Below are 19,507 nucleotides of genomic sequence, written 5' to 3'. Positions count from 1 at the left end.
CAGATTTCTCGGTCCGTCAGTCTGTCAACTACTTTGAGCCTAACTGACTTTTCCTCAAGTGCCACAAGGAGTGTGACATGTTTGTTTGTTGGTGAAATAATTATATGGTGGATTGCATTGAAATTCAGCACAAATATCTGTTGCTAGAAGATGAGTCCTCGTTACTTTGGTAACCTCTTGAGTTTTCCTTTAGCGTCACTTAGCACGTGGAGCAGCATAACCCACATTTGTGTTGTTTTTTGCGTCGAGATAACAATAAACAGACAGAAAATACAGAGTTCCTGGAGAGAGAGAGAGAGATCTTAGATGCAGTTTGATGCAGCCAGGATGAGGCTGAGACGGCAGGCTTTTCGCCCCGCCTTGAAGTGTGGCCTTTTGGGACGGGTATAAACATTTTTTCCTTTTAGATGTGGTGGGACGACACGTCGCACAAACTAGCTCATTTCAAGCACATTGAACCCAACGGTCTACCACAGAAAGCACAATTCTCTCTTACTATTTTGAATTGGGATTAAGTCTTACTTCAACAGGCCTAGAGGAGCAAATATTACACTGTGACACCTTTCCACAACTCACCCTTTATATTAGAACTTCTCCACTTTTGGATTGGCGCCTGCAATCTCTGACGATACAAAACTGTGTCTTTTGTGCTTATCAATCAAAGCATCCGTGAACTCAAACAGGAAATGTTTTTTAAATAATCACGCTGCCTCTGTACCGTAACGCTCTGCTAGCCAATTAGCTGCCAATAATTATATGCGTGTGTGTATTTTAGAAATGGACCCTGGCTCTGAGCATAGTTATTCGTTTTGTTTAGACAGAGGGGGGGGGGGCAAAGTCACAAAAGGTCTCTTTGAGAAGCTCCTCGGGTGCATTTTGTCACTGCGGCCTGTGGCTTTATCTGATGAACTGTGAGATGAAGCTAGCATTCTGTGGTCCACTTTATTTTCTATTGCAAAGAAACTGGTCACGACATGGAGTGGAGACCGAGTGGCGCACAGAAATGGCGATAAGCATCAAATTGGTCCCGTCAGCAACAAGAACTCTCTCTGTTTCTCACATTTTGTGGCTCGGGCCATGGTCCCCAGAAAAAGGATGCCTTTTAAAATGGAGCTGAATAAGAGACATTATGGCAGTAGGGAACAGAGAGAAAAGCTATCGCAGCATTTAGGTAAGGAATGACAAGTGGTCAATCCATTTAACATCTATCTTAGTATACAGGTTTAATGTGTGAGTGGCGAGTTTTTATAACTTTCGCTTGGCTTGGCTCCTTTATTTGCCATATTTTCATGCTCATAAATGAGTTTTTATAGGGATCCTAAAAATGAAGAAACTCAGAATAAGAACTCAGTAATGTGTGCGCAAACGGCTAAAATCACTTCAACACCCACGGTGAAATGAGAGAAGCCCCGCAGACTCTCTAGTACGGGTGGATAATGTGGAAAATGATTAAAGCAATGTAAGTCGCATATTGCATCTTTACCATATCATCAATTCTTGATATTTTCCATATTCACTGAAGATGCTCCATCGGCATTTTCTCATTGCTCAGTGCTGCTATTTTTATGTCCTGTCACTGTTACTGAGCCAGTGTGTGTACAGTTTGAGATAAAAGGCTGCTCCTATCTGTGGGCAGAGGGTGTGTACACCAGATCAGCACGCAACTGAATATTTACTCTCTGGCCCCGTTCCCTGGCTTCTCTCTCACGATGGCGTCTGACCTGGTTTCTCCTGCCTCCGTGCTCGGTGAGTGTGTCGCCACAGTTTGATCCGTCAAATATCTGTTGAGTTTCGCCTAAATTTTCTAGGTTGGTGATTGTCATATGGACAAACTGATACAGTGACAGCATTGATACTCTGTGGAGCCAAGTGTAATAGTATTGCTGGCAGTGTCCACTGTGACATTATACTTTAGCTAACACCCTCATTATGGCTTAATGGGGCCGTAAGAGTGACATAATACTACAGAGACCCTCAGCTCAATGGAAAACCCCCTTCGACAATGATCTGTCCTTGACCCACAGTCGTGTTACTACGTCTCCAACACCTGCTGCTGGTCATTCTGCTGCTTTGTACACGGCACACTTCCATCGTCCACCTTTTTCCACATCCCTCTTTTCTCTTCATTGCTTTTCTGCTGCCTCTTTACTCTTTCAATGCCTGTATTTCCCCCCTTTTTCTATACGTCTGTGATTTTTTTTTAACTTTAGTTTCCCTGTTAGAGAGAAAGAAACTAAACAGATGAACATTTCCATGGCAATGCACTATCTACATTCAGATCCAAGCCTGGCTGTGCCACAGTGAGTTGCTCTCTTGTTTTTATCGACAGTCATTTACACCAGCCTGGCAAAGGGAGCTAACAGTACAGCAACAGCGACGATGAGGATGATGAAGACAATAATAGCGGTAAGAGTAATGGAATACTACTCAGGTCAGTAGCGGCTGCTTACGCACGCATCTGAATGAGTAACAGGGAGGGGAGGGTCCTCCCTCTGCAACTTTGTGGTAAAGTATTAAAATAGTGAGGACAACAAAAAACTGGTTTGACAGACAGTTGCGCAATCTGGATTCTTTGTTATGGAACGAAAAGCAAGTCTTGGTGGATGTGTTGATGAGGGTTATGCGTGCTCATTACTTTATCTTTGAAGAACATAAGAGGAGAAAGGGTGAAATAAAGGAAGGAAAAAGTTAAATCAATGGTATTTCAAAGAGATGAAATCTTAATCTCTTCCACCCGCCATAAAATTATGTCATGTGTACTTTGCATTAAAGGGGTGTGACCATATTATAACTTTGTACTCACCAAAGTAATCGCTTAGATCTGGGAGCCATGTTGAAATCGCCACAATGAAGTCGGATGAGGCAAGAAATTTTTGGAGGATCAGACAAGCCAACACCTAAGCCAAACGATCTAACCACTACTCGCAGGTAAAACACAAGCGCGCGCACGTCAGCTATTGGCAATAATCCGTCATGGCACAAGAAAACTTGAGAGCGCGCATGCCTAACTAAGCAGCTGTGTCATAGGTATTGTAGGTCAGTTGAAGCAGGAAGTTGGCCTGTAAACTGAGTTGGATGTTTACAAATTCTAACTCGTATTCTTTTTTCCAAAAGAGTTCGGCTGACCTGGGGGTTCATTTAAACCCATTACGCTAAGCCATTGTGTTTCTTGCCCATACAGCTTTTTTTAAGTCAAGCTAGCTGCGTGGCTAGTGGCAGTTTGTCGGACTAAAATATTGACTATTGACTATCAAATAACTATTTGTTGGATTACCATGATATTTTGTACAGACAGTCATGGCTCCTATAGGATTACCTTAAATTACTTTGAAGATCTAGTGTGTCTTACATTTGTTAATTTGTCCAGTAGTTTGGTTTATAACCAAATACCTCCAAAACGAATTACATCCCTCAGCTGTACATTGTGTCTCGTGCTAACTAGAAAATGTTAGCAAGGCAGACATTATACTTGCTTAACATCAGCCTGTTAGCATTGTCATTATGCATATGTTAGCATACTGCTATTATCATTTAGCCTGAGAACAGCCTCACAGAGATGCTATAGCCTCACTTGATGAGTACAATCTTACCAATAGGAGTCGGCTAAAGCTATGAAAAGAAGACAAATAGATGACAAGAAACTTGTTGTCATAAACTGTATGTGTATTTTTACTGTTTTGAGTAACCACACATATCTGCAAAACATCTTCCGAAAGACATTTTTTATTAATTAGCTTGTTCAAAATCCTCTGGGGTGTCCTGAATCCTCTCAAACCCAGATGGGAAACAGAGGTGAGCTGCTCTAAAAATAGCTTAACGTCGTCCCTGCGGTGGTTCCCAGCTCTGTGACACAGGAGGGAAACTAACCCACTAAACTCTAATTTTCTAAGGTATACTGCTCCTCCATTCATACGTCTCTTTCAGACATGCAGAATGTAGAAATGAGGATACTCATAGCTCCTGGGTATGTGTGAGCAGGGACACACACTGTTGATTGTTCTTCTCTTCACTGTGGAGTCATGCACTTGTTTGCTCTGCGCAGGAAGGCTCTTTACTTATTTAACAAGAAAACACTACAAGGCCTAGCTGAATGAGCCCATTATTGTGAACTTGGCTGTGCTTTAAATAGCTTAATGACTTCTTCTTGCTGTATGTGAATGTGGTGACATTGGTGCCGAAGCCTCCAAGACAAACAAAAAGTTGTATTTTCCCCTCAGCATTCAGAGTGGAGGTGTGCATTAGTGTGTGCACGCATATGCTTACATGGTGTTTGCATACCCACGTCTCACTGGATTTTTGTGATGTTCCATAGTACGTTGACATTTCAGCACAGTATCCCGCGTCACATTTTCCTTGGTATGGATGTAGCTAGCTCACGTCTGCCACGTATGTGAGCAGGCACACATACTGTAGCTTGGCATTGTGGGGCAGTGGAATAAGTCCAACCACACTCTCACACCTTCAACAAGCTGGAGAACATCCACTCTGTAAGGTCTGTAAACCACTATGTGACCAGCATGGTCACATAGTTAGAAACATGGCCGCTGCCTGAGTCACAGGGTTCTCTTAAAAAAAACGTTTTGTGACTTGAGGTATTGTTGGAAAAAGCTCACAAAAACATTTATGTTGAAATAAAGTGAGACAGAAAACTATCTTGAAACGTATCAAACCTGTCAACTGATGAAAGCATTCATTTGAAAACAATTGCATAAGAAGCGATTCCTCCAACAGAACTGGCATCTCCTCAAGTTCCGATTTGGCGTGTTCAAACAGGAAAAATGGCAACTACGCAGCAAGTTATACTTTCAAAACTGCAGCTCGCAAACCAGCAATATATGTCAAAATATTTCTCATTCACCATCTCGCCATGGACCATCAACTGCCATTTGTCAACAATGGCGTCTGATTGCCTGTCTTTTCGTGCAAATTTTGGGGCACCAGATCCTCATTTAGTTCTTGGATTTAAGAAGATCCACAAAAAAAAAGTGTCACAGTTGAATGAGTGCCTCTGCATGATCTGCTACAATTACAGCTCACAATCTCCTCCAACAGCAAATATACCACTTAACAGACATATACCACAAGTCACAATGAGTAAATTGGCCTTTGCATGCAAATACAAAAGCAGAGAGGGAAATAAAACTGACTTAAGTCAAAGCAAAACAATTTGTGGTTTAGTAATTTAATTTGTAAATCCCTCAAAGAGTGAACTTGATTGGAGTTAATGTTGTTCAATATTTGTTAATGTTTAAAAGCTGTCTCTACCATTATCATCCACATACAACTGTCTTCCTGTGGCAGTATCTGGAAAATAAATGAGACAGCTGATGTGACCAGGATCGAGTTGCATCACTTCCAGTGGTCTGATTGATGCTTTTTTTGAATGTTTCCAATACACTGAAGAAGAATTGAAATTGTTTATACATCTCTTCTAGGCCATCTTTACACAATTTTTTACAGAACTGTTTCCCACCAAAGAATATAATAAATAAAATGTGTGGGCAAGCACACTATTCAGTGTTTAAGCAGACTTACATGGATTTCCACTGGCCAAGCTTTAACGATTACCATGCTTTTGTCATGTTTATGGGCATTTATGTGAAAAGTTCTGCGAGGAGAATCCTAATTTAATTCTGGAAGAACTTCTCAGGCTTGGGGGGGGGGGGCAGAGGAAAAAAAAATTTGATTACAGTACCATATCCTACAAGCTGCGTCATGAATGTCATTAACAGTTGGTGAAATCACTTTAATGCCTTCAAAGTGCAACTATTGATCGCAGTTGGTATGAAATCAGAAAGTCTCTGATGTCTTTTCAAAAATGCCTGCATATGAAAAGTGCTGTGCTGATGTGGCACGATTCCCATTTTGGTTCGAAAGAAATCCATGTGAACCTACTAATTTAGTTCACTTCCAACGGCCCGTTTCCTTTTCGGTTATTAAATCCATGTGTCTAGTGAACAGTCTGTGTAGTAGCTCACACACTCTCTGTGCGAGTGTGCGCACATGTGTGTGTCATGTTAATGCTCTGTGTTGGAGTTTTACTTTGGGCTCAAAAGGATAGCTCGACATATTTGCTGATACCACTGTATGCTAAATATGCAGCCGGAGCCAACAGTCGGTTAGCTTAGCTTAGCATAAAGACTGCTAGCCTGGCTCTAGCCATCCAGCACCTCTAAAGTGCACGAATTAGATGTTCTATTTCCATAAAATAGTCTGCCACGTAGAAGGCTGTTTTCACACTCTAGATCTTGTTAATTAAAAACCAACTTGTTAATTTAGACGTGCTGGTAGCTGTAGGTGGATTGTGCTGCCCTAGAGTGCCAGGCTAGCTGTTTGCCGTCTTTAGCAGCTAAGCTAACTGGCTCCAGCTACATATTTAGCATACAATGAGGGTGGTATCAATCTTCTCCTCTAACATGAAAGCAATGAGCATATTTCACAAAATGCTTAACTATTCCCTCAAGGGGAGTCATTAGTATATCCAAAAAAAGAAAATTCGATATAATATCCATGGAGTTCAACATGCAAAGATAATGCTTTCACCACTTACTTTCCACTGCCAGCTTTAAGTATCTTTATGATAAATGGCATGGTATCAGATTTGTGCAATGAATATAAATCTGACCAAATAAGTCAGTTTTATGACATTTCATAGTATAAGTATTTCACTTAGCCAAAATAGCTTTAAGTGTAAGAGAGAGAGGGAGACAGTGAGTGAGAACGGGTGGAGAGAGGGGGGGTTGTTAGTTCATGAGCTGGTGGCCCATCTGGTTTGAGTTACTGAAACCCCCCCCTCCTCAATTAGACTCAGCATGATGTCAATAAAACGTCAGACTGGAGAAGCTATCACCTAAATTGGGCCTGTCAAGTATTGTTCTTTCCTCAGCGTTCCAGCAGGGACGATCAGTCTTGAATGAGTTGTAGTTTGATTAAGGTTACCACAATGTGCCATTTCTGATTCGATATGGACACTTGGCTTAAAAATGTTGCCATAAAAGTTGTTTGCCTATTACTGGGGATATATATATATATATATATATATATATATATATATATATATATATATATAAATGCAGAAAAAGAAATCTAATGGTATTGAGTAAGAAAAGTTAGTTTCAGCTTTGAACAATAATTTTCCATGTCTCTCCTCTTAGTCCTTCTCAACATTCTGCTTTTATTTAACAAAAGTTTTGCCATCTAACCCCCAGATTTATGCCTGAATATCAAAGTTTATACCACAGGGAGGTTTGGAGAAACAGTGGTGAAACATTATGTTTCTCCTCTCTTATTGCAAAGCGAGTTTATTAGGAGTTCCCTGGTGCTCGCGGCGGGAGTTTCCCAACAAGACCGTCTCCGCTGTCCTACTAACCATGGATTATCCTGCAGCGCCTATAGGTGCTGATAGCCAGAATAATTAGCGTCATTTTAGATTTGCATCGATTGCGGGTATGTTTCCACAGAGAGTCAATCTAGGACCTGGAAAAACGGCGATCCGTGGAAAAGGTCACACATTCCCAACCGCTCCCAGTGGGAAAACAGGCGAGTCCACACCTTCTCAGGAACGCACAAGCCTACTACCCTCAAATCTGACAACAATTACCACATGAAATTTGGCATATTTTAGTGACGCTTTTCTGCAGACCTCCACTCGACGGTGCTCAGCCAGTCTGGAGATCATGTGTAGGCTATTTGGTATTTGTAACTGTAAAAGCTATCCATTTAAAATATTTTGGCTTCAACTAAATCCGTTGGAGAGCTCAAAATTCACATTACAGATGCTTAAAATTCCAAATGCAATGTTACGCGTGCTCAAAGCTCCGTAAATCACAAACTCTATGCCACTGAAGCGAGCCTCTATCAACAATACATCTCGAATTCCAATGTGTCTCACGAACACAAGATTAAATCAAGTGTTGAGAAAGTGTGACAGCCAAGGTTTAACAGCAGCACATTGAGAGCATAGACGACCCTCTAGCTGCTTCTGAATCGATGCCAGAGCGCTCTTGATGGTTGAAGAATGCTGGTGATTGCATTAATTGCTGTGCAGCAGCGGTCTGATACTCATACAGAGAAATAAAGAGGAAAACGTTCATACTCGTATGTTTCTATAGGAACCTCTCTAACATTGTAAAGATGTGGTCTTGGGTTACTGACAGCCTGTACGCTCAGCTTTTATGTTACAAGCGTGACTGAAACGGTTTGTGTTAAATTAGATTGTGTTAAATTAGATTGCCCCCCCCCCAATTAGATTGGGGGGGGGCAAAGTACTGGGAACATTTTAAGATAAATCACTTTATTGCTAACATGGCTAAAGATGTAAATCATATTAAGTCGCTGATTAGCTGAAATGTACTATAAAAGTCAGAAACGTACTGTTTCCCAGTCGGTCAACTTCATCTTGTGAATGCAATGCTTGTTTTCTGTTTACCACATGTTATCATGATTTCTTTTTTTTTTTGCACTTTTAGGCACAGACGACTTTGCCTTCTTGGAGCACAGTTAATTGTCTCCTATTGCGTCGAAACTTTTAAAACTCGTATCAAAGAGCTGATTGCCGGATCTCATTTATAGCCGACAGATGCTGCCGACTGATATTCAACCTTAGATGAACCGCTTTTGAAGCAGCATTTGTAAATAGTACCGCAGGAATTAAGTCATTTTCTATGTTTACATTATGTTGTCTAGTACCCTGTGGATAGATGGTACACACAGTATCTCTTTCATTGAGGACACTGCCTTGTTTATGTAGACTGCTCAAGTCACTTTAAAAAAAAGAAAGTATAAACCACAAAAAGTCTGATTGAAGGGTTTAGTAATTTAATGCTTAGCTTATGCATCGAAATAAATACAAGATTACCAGAATTCCCAACCAGGTTGAAGTTGTCAAAATATATTTGTTATTAGCAAGAGTTTTACAAAAGCGTTATCTTCTAGTTTGACATCCCACGGATTCAGACATTTCCTTTGGGAATTTGTCTTGATTTGCACTATATTTCATCATAAGGCTCAAAGATCTGAAGCATCCCTGAATGTGAATCCTTCTGTTTCAATCATAGTTTACCTGAACTTTTACTTTGTGAGGATCCTAGCAATGCACCACCATTTGAGGGTTTCAACATCCAAAATACTGCACACAAACATCCAAATTCTTCCTGTTTTGGCCAATATAGCACAGATGGGTTAACGTAACCCAGTACCCACCCATGGGTACAAAACTAAACAAGAGGGTTAGTCTTATTTTTTATATCACGGGATTTTCCTGTAAAACTGCCACAAATGTATTCTGAGTTGTAAAAAAATAATCATTAACAAATGGTGACATTGAAGTTTTAATGACACTTAAGTGATTTTATGTGAGTTAGACAAACGTCCAATGGTCTTATGTGTATTTAATGTGTCCACTGTAGACGTGAAGCAATCAGTCAAACATTACAGTCTGTGACGTGAGGCTGGTACTGATTTAGCTGGTCGTGAGGTTGGTGCAGAATGAGACGTGAAGTTCTCCGTATGTCAACAAGGTGAGCTCATGGGAAGTCCCTGATTCTCCCATGTCAGACAGACAGAGAAACACATTTTCTCCAGCTCTGGCAGCTCAGTCACAGGCCTTTTTTTCTTTTTAGAGGCTTCTAATCCTGGCAGGTCCCTGTTCTGACGTCACAGGGCCCTCCTCCCACCCCTCTTGTCTGCCGATGTGCCTTACCCACACACTAATTTCCTCCTGAGCTCACGAACGCCAATCTCTGCTCTGGTCCTCTTGGCTTCTGACGTCTGAGCGTCAGATCAGAACAGACTGCCTCATCTGGCCAGCTGAGGGGGACAGGCTTTATAGAAAGGCGGTACTAAGTGAACATGTGGGACGGTGTGGGTATGAGGCAGCCAACCAAGAGCCCTCCACTCCCCTCGTTCGCTCTTCCCCACTTCCCCTGTCTCTGGGAGCTGCAACATGTGACCAGGAAGTGTGGCTCCCCTCCGTTTCCCCTTCTGACAGAAAGGAAATATTGTAACAGAGGGGGGCGGCGCTGGGCTCTGTTACGTAGCTGGTTAAAAATAACTGGCATATTTAAGGCTGCAGAGGAATCCCAGGGCAGGCAAAGGCTGGACAGCCTGCCGCCCGGCAGGAGCTCTCACTTCCCTCTCAGTCGGTTGCTCCCTCTCTCCGCTTCCTCTTCTTAGTCCAATATTAAGCCCTGAAACATGAGCACGACCACCGTCCCATACCTCAACCACATTTTCCAACGCCTGTGGAAGCCCACCACTGAATTCTATGATGTGATGAAAGCTCAGTGTTGGTCTGTTGCATCCCAGCCTGACCGCAGCCCTGTCCAGCTATAGAGGCTCGGCTGGGATTGTCCAAACAAACAACCCTCACTGACTCAGACCTCATCCATATGCATACCATCACACAGCAGAACTGTCAACCAGCCCCGTCTGTCAGCATATGGAGCCCTTTAGAAAACAAATACAGAACTGTTTTGTCATAAGCAAATTTCTTTTCACTGTGATGATTTATATACAAAGCTCCGTTTGCTGGTGGATGTCTGGACCGCAGTAACAGGTGTGGTGAACTCTTGAGGCCTAAAAACTGTGTAAAACTGAACACCGGGCCTGAATCCATCAGGTGTTTTTAGATCACAGAGCGTTTTGGGATTATTGTGAATGAAAATATTACAAATAAAGATGCAGACATGAAATAAAACAAATCAGAAATCTTAACATGTAGTAGTTTGTAGAGCTGAAACTATGACTCAGTCAATAGACACAAAATGAACTATTTTGATAATCAATTTTTTTCCAAGTATTTACTGCTTCCAGTTTTTAAATGTGACAGTTTATTGATTTTGCTGTTTGGCATCGGTTTTAATTGCTAATCTTTTTGGCGTTGGGCTGTTTGTCAGACAAAAGAAGCACTTTGAAGATGCCTGTCACTATGGGCTTTGAGGAATCTTGAGACATTTTTGCAATATTTTCTGTAGCCTAAACTATAAATCTTTAAAAAAAAACAATATTGCAGTGGAAATTTGTCAGCATCAACAGCATGGTGTTCATTATGAATTTGGAATGCCTGAATATTGATGTATGAGCTTTGAACAGATGTTGGTATCAAATATAAAGGCAAAAGGAGATGTTTGATAGTGGACATTAGGTGAAATTACACGTTTTATTGAAAATAATAATAGTGGTGAAGTCTTCAAACTACTTCTGAGAGGAGGAATTATGTATGCACTAAAACAGAGGGAAATCCTATCACAATTAGGCCTGTAGTCGGTGCCTTGTTGCTGAGCTGCTCGATGGTTCTTTAGCTTTACACTGACGCAAAGTTCCTACATATACAATTGCATTCCAGTTAATGTGAGGTGGAGTGGAGGGAACTGCAGCACAGCGAATCCAAAAAAAAAAAAGCTTGACTCAGCTTTCAAGAATTAAGAAAAGAATGAAAGCTATTTTTTAATTACCGAACAGCATCTGGAAGAGAGCACTGAAAAACCTCAATATCTGGAGTTATGATCCGCTGGTACTCATATTCAATTGGGTGCTTTCCAGGAGGGGGAACTTCACTGAGGGACACCAGTGGAAACTATGTCAGTCACATACACAACAAGAGAGGGGGGAAAAAAAGCCAAAATACTTAAAGAGCTGTGCAGTTGCTTACTACTTTACATAACATCAATATTCACACCTGTGTGACTGGATCATCAACTGTGTCTGATCTCGATTTTGAATAGTAGCTTAACCACAGATTGTCAGCTGCACAACTACTGTTTAGAAAACATTTAACGTCTCAGCAGTCGAAACTCCCACTACCCCCAAGAAGGACACATGCGCTCACTTTTGAAAAAAGAAAGTGAATTATTCTGACAGTGCTTCTTCGAGTAGGTGTCATGGCATCCACATGTGATCCTCGCTGATAAGCAGAGAAACATTATCGGGACACTTGTTGAATTAATGACAGGAAAATGTGACCTCCTGAAGTATCGAGTTAGAACTCAAAAGTTAAGCTGGTTTATACAACTACATTACCTCAATCGCTCCACATCCGATTCTTGCGGTTATGCCGTCAATGGCGTTGACATAATGTCAATATCTGGAACTGTGTAACACTTGAAATGATTCACCGTGGGCTGGGTATTGCAGCTTCCATATTCTCAGCACTGCTTTCAGTCAATACTGTAAATGTGTATTAACATATCCCACACAAGGGTTTGGGTTGAGTTACCAAATTACCATGACTTCATTGTGTCAGAAAAAAACACACACAGCGGTGTCATCTTCTCTTCTTTTTATTTTTGTATCCTCTACTCCTCATCTCTCTGACATTATTGCGACGCGAAGCACCTCAGTTGTCAAAGTCAAGCTTTTGTTTTGAAGATCATTTTCAAAAACCATTATCTCCCACCATAAAGAATATGGCTATAATGACATGGCTGCCATTGTGTTCCTGCCTGCTGTCGGAAGCAGGCCTCCAAGAACGAGACATGCAGTTCAAACATCGTAGGGTTAAAGGCACACAATTGTAGAGGCACGTTGAAGACAACACACGTATTACTGTTTGATATATTAAGAGTATCGACACTTAATCTAACCAAACAATTTATAATGAGCTGCCCAACAGAATATGCTTTCTATTTACAAAGTTCCATTGTTGTCCTTATTTTTTCCTAGCAGTTTTTGTTTGCCAACCAAAGAAACGTGCATTCATGCAATTTAAACAGTGAATGAAGAGACCAACCAACAGTGACGGTAATTGTGTCCTGTTAAAATGTCGAAATTAAGTTTGTTGACATGCCTGACAGACAAGATCCTGATGCAGCAGGATCAGTGGCAAGCTCTTTGTTTGCTCTTGCACTGAACTCGTGAGTCAATGTGTCTAATTATGTTGGAGAGAGAGAGATTTGTGTTAGCTCGCTTAGCTCTGAGCAAACACTGCCTGAACCCAATTCAAACTCAACACTGAACACTTCTCAGCATTTCCATTTTCCCAGGTAAGGTAAGTTTTATATGATACTACGATACTGTAGTGTTGCATTAAGTCTTTTTCATAGGACTTTTTTTTTGTTATTGAGCAAGAGCTGCGAGGGTGGCCAATAAATATTGTTTAGGGCTTGATTAGGTTTGCTTTCTATAACATTTTTGCCTCAAACACCTGTGTCAAGAAACAAAACTAAAATGTAAACACACAGCAGCCAAGGTATGGATTATTATGCAGATTAGACCCACAGTTTGTCTACATCTATAGATGTATAATGTAGAAATATAGGCTTCTTGTGCTGCCTGCTAAATTCATCTTATCCCTAATTGTAAAAGTAAAAAAATATTGTAAGAATATAATTATAGAAATGTATTAAAAGATTAGTATCATGCTTTATAATTGCGTGCATGCCTTGGGTTGACTCCTACTGCAATCCAGTGATGTAATGTAAATACAACACTTTGTATAATTGCCTGTAAACTGTGGGGAAATAATTGCACTCACCTATTATCACTTGCAGACAAACAAGTGTAGCAAATAAATGACCAGCAAAGTGTTATATTAGTATTCATTTTATTTTTTTAAGGAGCTAACTAGCCAGGTGCTTTTCATCCAGGTGATGGCCACGCCTGCAGGTGAGGTGACCCTCTGTAGCGTCTCAAAGATGCGCTTCTCACCCACGTTTCTCAGGGATAACAGCAGCAATGATAGGTACCGTTGCTATGAATACAAACAAACCTCTCTCTCCCTCCCTCTCTCTCTTTCTCTCTCTCTCTCTCTCTCTTTCGCTTCCCCGCTCGCACCAGCCTCCCCCCACGTGCTCCCTCCCTCGCACCAAATGTTTTTCCGAGCTTGTTGCTGCGCAACGAGGGCGTGTCCAGCAGTTCCGAGTTCCTTAAGGATACCTCTCGCGGTTTTCTCAGTTCAGGCTGCCGGTACTCGCATGGCAACAGGCGAGAGGGGTTCCCCCGTACGTCGCCGCTCTGTCTTGCCGAAATAAAATTTAAAAAAAATCAAAAATTCAAACCTTCTGGCTGCTTCCACCCGGCGCGCCCAACAAGCGGGAGCATGTACCGGGATGTAGTATAGCGCGCGACGCGGAGCAGAAACTTTCAATCCGGGGACATTGAACCCAGCGCAGTAACGCACCCGAAGAGCGGCCGAAAGGAACTCCAGATTCTCATTGATGAGGTGTGGACCTTTTGACGAACTTTCCCACAACAACATTGTGACTGATGCACACATCTGCTCTGTGGACTATAACAGACCGCAGTCGCTGTCTCCGGATCACCACACGCAGGGATTTACCACCTTTTTTTCTGTTTTAATTTCAGGCAACCTGCAAATGACGTCGAGATGGCTTTAGGTGGCACGCTTCTGCCGTCCATATCCACGTTCGCCAGCGGACCCTCTGTCAAGAGTAAATCCATTGGAAATGCCAATTTAGTGAGTAGCCCGTGGTGTCTTATTAATCTTTTTGCATCATGCCAAATAGCCATATGGGCATCAGAAAAATATGTAACCTGTGTAGTTTATTTACGGTGTAGTTGTTTTGTGTTATTATGGGCACAGTCGGGGCTTGACACTGTGTGCTCTTGCTGGGGCGTGCACCAGCTTACATTGACTACTCCAGCCGGTTTTTAGCGAGAATGGAGAGAGCGAAAGCGCACATGGGACACACCTCACCAGAAAACACCCCGAAGCGCACTATGATTATTAGTATTTTTATTCAGAAGGGGTTGTTCAAAAGTGTTTCTTACCCGGCCCACCACTAGTGGTTTCCAGTGCAATTTCTTTGCCAGTGAGAATAATCTGTATTCTAGGAAGTGCTTTGTGTCAAGGCCACTTGCCGCACCAGACTGAGCTCTGTGGCGGAGCTGTCAAAATAGTCACTCTCCATTAAAGAGGCAACTCCTTTCCTCCTTGAAGCATTGACTTATATGTGTATCCGATGTCATTATGTATTCAAAGCAAGCACTCGTGTTTAGTTTAAGGACGGTGTGACAAGTGTGATTTTTCTAAACAGTAAGGTGACACAGACAAGCAGCCCATATGAGGACAGTCATTAATACCTCTGTAACTTTCCTTAGAGATGGAAGGAGGAGTTGTCCCTTCTTAAGAAATCCAGTGTGCCAACCGGAAGCAGGGGCACTGATCCAGACCAGCCCTCTGCCACCAGCACAAGAAGCCCCAGCATGTTCAAGAAAGAGACAGAGCCGGACCTGGACTTGGACTACGACTTCATTCTTTCCAACTCAATTCTGCAGCAGCAACAGCAGCAGCAACAGGAGGCGGAGGCCATGGCATGCAGCTCTGCCCAGACCTTGTCTCCTTCCCCCAGCTCCTTCTCCTCATCTTTCCCTCCCCCCTCCCCTCAGGGAACTGCCAATGAGCTCCTCTATACCATTCCAGATATCAGTGACGTCTCGCCCTCTGGAGGCTTTGTGGCAGAGCTCATGAGAGCGGAGTTGGACCCGGCATACCTCCACCCCACCAGCCTCCACGGCAAGTTTGTAGTAAAGACAACGATGGACATGGGCGAGTACAGCCAAGGCGTGAACGTAAGCAAGATCTGCGTTACTGCCGTGTCGGAGCCGACTCCGTCACGTTCCTCGCCGGCCTTTATATGCCCCAGGATAAAGCAGGAGAACCTCGGTACCTGCAACATCTCGCAGCCCATAGACCAACACCTGGCTGGGGTGAACTCCCAGGGCAGAGGGAGCCAGCAACAGCGCCCATGCCAGCTAGAGCTACATGGCTTCCCTGGCGGAGGGAGATCCTTGACAGGCGGCAGATTATCCTCATCCTCTTCCCTCTCCCCAGACCATCCTCTGAGCCGGGAGCACCAGGTTCTGGGACACCCCCACTCTCAGATCCCTCTAACTCCCCAGGGTTACCACCATGGCTCCCCACAGGGCTACAGCTCCTACCCTCAGACACCCACCCTGCAGTACCAAGGTTAGAGCACATCTCTCTTTCTCACAATTCCGCCCTACTTTATATTATTTCTTGAAGTTAAATGTGGAAAAAAAAAAGCTTAACATGGAACAGAGGAGACAACAGGAATATCAAGTCTGAAGAGTATATTTAAATGCATCTCGTACGACCTTAAGGGATTTAATTATACCCCAAAACCAGCAGATCAAAAGGAGTGAAACCTACATCCAATGGGCTTGGGCAAAAAACCTTCTTTTCATCATAAAGTTCTTTAAACCAACCGAAAAAAGATACAAGACATTACCAGATGTGTAACTAAAGTTATGTTGTTGTTTTCATCCATTAGTAGTCGTCATCCATTGTTGTGAACTTTTGCGTTAACTTTTTACACTATAATACTTTTAAGTTATTTGAAAAGTTTTTATGAAGAAGCCTGATGTTTTCTTAAAGTTGATGACAGAAAAAAGTATTAAATTCTGCAACTCCTGCTGTGTCGATGCATCGGAAGTGACTAAGTTGCTCTCTTTACAACATGATCTGCTATGCAAACCAAGTTATGGGACCTGTGACCTTAATGCACTGTGTTATGTCTGATATATGTGTACACTGAAAATGTTCTCCCTACATGTGGCAACATGAAGATGACCATAAAATCCTTTGACCCCCCCCCCACAGATCCCCACATGATCTCAAGTGGGGACTGCTTGCCGGAGGAACCAAAGCCTAAACGTGGTCGGCGCTCCTGGCCGAGGAAGAGAGTCGCCTCGCACACGTGTGACTATGTTGGCTGTGGGAAAACGTACACAAAGAGCTCCCACCTCAAAGCACATCACCGGACGCACACAGGTATGTTACTGTGTTTCAGATGTTCTTTACAGTCGTTTAGTCAGCCATTTATATGGTGCCACGTGCAGGTATCTTTCGATACTCTCATGAAGAAGCATATTTTGTCTTTTTATTTAATGTTTAACAGTTTAGCACTTTTTTTTTTATTACTGTTTTTATTGTTAAGAGCTAATTACAGGTTTTATTCAAAACAAGCAAGTCACAGTGAATTACAGTCCTGATGGGGGTTAGATGAGTGGGGGATGGTGAAGGGGACTTGCTAGACAGGTGCAGTGACACAGGTTTAGACTGATCCCTGTTCAAATACAAGCCCCAGGCAGATTAGCTTGGTGTTCATGCACTAGCTGTTGGACAGGACAGACCTCTTTTCTCCGCAAGGTGGGGAAGGTTGGGCCAGTTTAACCTCGGGGCCGGCGCTAACTGCTCCATGTGTGTATTGTGTTTCCATCAAAGGGGAGAAGCCTTACCACTGCGACTGGGACGGCTGCGGTTGGAAGTTTGCCCGCTCGGACGAGCTCACACGCCACTACAGGAAGCACACAGGCCACCGGCCATTTCAGTGTGTGAAATGTGACCGGGCCTTCTCAAGGTCAGACCACCTTGCTCTCCACATGAAGAGACACTTATGAGACTTTGTGATGGATGAAGGATCCAAAAAAAGAAAGAAAAACAACATATGTTAGCAAGAACCCGGAACAAACTTGTGACCTACACTTTTTTACTTTTTTAAAACCATAATTTGCCTTCAAGCCGTTGTCAAGCATCAAGACAAGCTGTGGTGTTCGCGGCAAAAACAGCATTACTCCCTCAAGAGCCTCGAATTTCTCTCAAGACTGATCCCGTCTTCGCACATTGAGCAGGCGACTTGAAAAAGACCTCTCAGTCAGGGTGGTAAGCTTTTTATGAAAGGGACCAAACTGGAATTTGTCTTATTTAACTGACAAAACTTGGAGGACCAGGTGCCAACAACTTTTAACTGGAAATGTGTTTCTGTCGGGGAAACCAGGAGCAACAGACAAACATCTCCAGAGGCCTTAGACCAGCAACATGCCAATATAGGCTCTGTTATCAACGACACTGTTTAGAATACTGTATTAATAAATACATCTATATTTATATACACATTTCACCTGCAATGCCATTAATTTCAGGTACAATGTTAATTTATACAGAACGGTGCTCAGTGACTCTGAAGGTTTTTTTTTTTATCAAAGAAAAGGTACCAAAGATTAAGGACAATATACAAAAGGGTGAAGAATATGAAAAAGTGCCATATGGTTGTTTGTGCGTTTCTTGGAAACCCCTCTTCCACAATCTGACTTAAATCAGGTGAACGCTTCACTTTAGACACGGTGATGGCAATCTTCAATGCACTGCAGTCGCAAAGTGCAATAATTTATATGAGACATTCATATTTTTGTATTGAATGAGTAACTCTGAACAAATATTTTTTTGTTTATCGCCAAAATATGTAATATAATCATGAATTTTGTACATTTGTAAATAAAAATGCTTTGTTATTGTTTCGTATTTTACACTATAATAAAATGAAATGTATTTGAAATAAGAAAACTATAATGCCCTTTATACTATATCCATATCTACATCATTATCTCATTGAAGACATCACAGATTTCCCCGCTAGTGTAATGGAGAAGCACATTTAAATGGCAGCAATAGCTCACAGGCCGCTCACACACAGTATCCCCCCCCCCGATAATAGCCATATCGCCGCAGGGTAACTAACAATGTTGCCGTTAAAAGCATTTTTTATTTATTTTAACAAGCACTCCTAAAATGTCCCGTTTCCATGGGGTTCTCTTTCAACCTGTCAGTGGGAAGAATGGGGAGGACAACCGAGTTACTGGCTGACATTCAAAGTTGACACCAGAAGCTGAAGCTCTCGGGTGCACGATATGAATAAAAGCGATAAAGATGCTACAGTGAGATAGTGTCTTCATATGTCTCTGCTACATGTATCCAGCTACATGCATTTTTTCACAAAAAAAACTTTACAAACATGAAATCGGGAGTGACTTGCACATCATTGAAAGGAACCCTGTATAAAGGTGATGCTAGCGCTGTAATAATTGCGTATGTTTTAATGTATGTTAAAAGAAAAGGGATTTTGCGCCACAAAATTCTTTACTGTAACTATAGTGATGTTACAAAACAGAGGACATGTTTGCCGTTTATATATTATACGGTTAATCATTTTGTAGGAAAAGGATGGCACTTATAATTGATAAGTAATGTCAGTGCTTGATCTACAAGTTATTTATTCATTTAAAAAAATTTTTGTGTCCATATAATTCTACTGTACAGTATGACAACACTCCACAAAGTTTACATTCATAAATAGTACAAACAAGCCACAAACAAACATGTATTTCAACTTATTTCAAAAGTTGCCTTGTAAAAGATGTGCAACTATTGCATTACTTGAACTGCCTGTTAATAAACAGTTTATATGTTGCTACATTTACGTCCTACCCAGTAAACGGCATGTCTCTGATATTCACTTATTTTGTGGTAGACAGGTCACACACATCTTGTGTAGACAGTGTTTCACTTTTGTAAATATGTTGGCCTATGTTGCCCCCTATAGGTCAATTCCACTCGGGGCTCTTGTCATTCAGCTTCTACTCCTAAATCGAGCATTATGGGGCTTTTCAGTAACAAGCCTGAGGTACGATGACACTGATAAAGTCCACATGAAAATGAATTATTCTCTGTAGTCTTTAGTAGTAACTTGAC

The 19,507-nt window shown here is 42.0% G+C and overlaps 1 protein-coding gene across 3 annotated transcripts; it reads left to right on the top strand.

Annotated features, from left to right (window-relative positions):
• The first annotated feature begins 1,418 nt into the window (after positions 1-1,418).
• Positions 1,419-17,526, top strand: klf4 (Kruppel like factor 4). 3 transcript variants are annotated; one of them, XM_031860112.1, is made up of 6 exons: positions 1,419-1,746; positions 2,330-2,406; positions 14,302-14,413; positions 15,058-15,925; positions 16,580-16,750; positions 17,204-17,526. In XM_031860112.1, exons 3-6 carry the CDS (start codon positions 14,324-14,326, stop codon positions 17,377-17,379), a joined length of 1,305 nt encoding a protein of 434 aa, XP_031715972.1. In that variant the 5' UTR covers positions 1,419-1,746; positions 2,330-2,406; positions 14,302-14,323; the 3' UTR covers positions 17,380-17,526. The 3 variants fall into 3 exon arrangements, with proteins under 3 accessions (XP_031715972.1, XP_031715971.1, XP_031715970.1); XM_031860111.1 differs by lacking the exon at positions 2,330-2,406; XM_031860110.1 differs by lacking the exons at positions 1,419-1,746; positions 2,330-2,406 and adding an exon at positions 9,977-14,158.
• Positions 17,527-19,507: the final 1,981 nt, after the last annotated feature.

The sequence above is a fragment of the Anarrhichthys ocellatus genome, unplaced genomic scaffold (assembly GCF_004355925.1).
Source record: "Anarrhichthys ocellatus isolate YVR2014 unplaced genomic scaffold, GSC_Weel_1.0 scaffold23, whole genome shotgun sequence".
Lineage (NCBI taxonomy): Eukaryota > Metazoa > Chordata > Actinopteri > Perciformes > Anarhichadidae > Anarrhichthys > Anarrhichthys ocellatus.
This window is presented reverse-complemented; position numbering and strand designations above follow the sequence as displayed.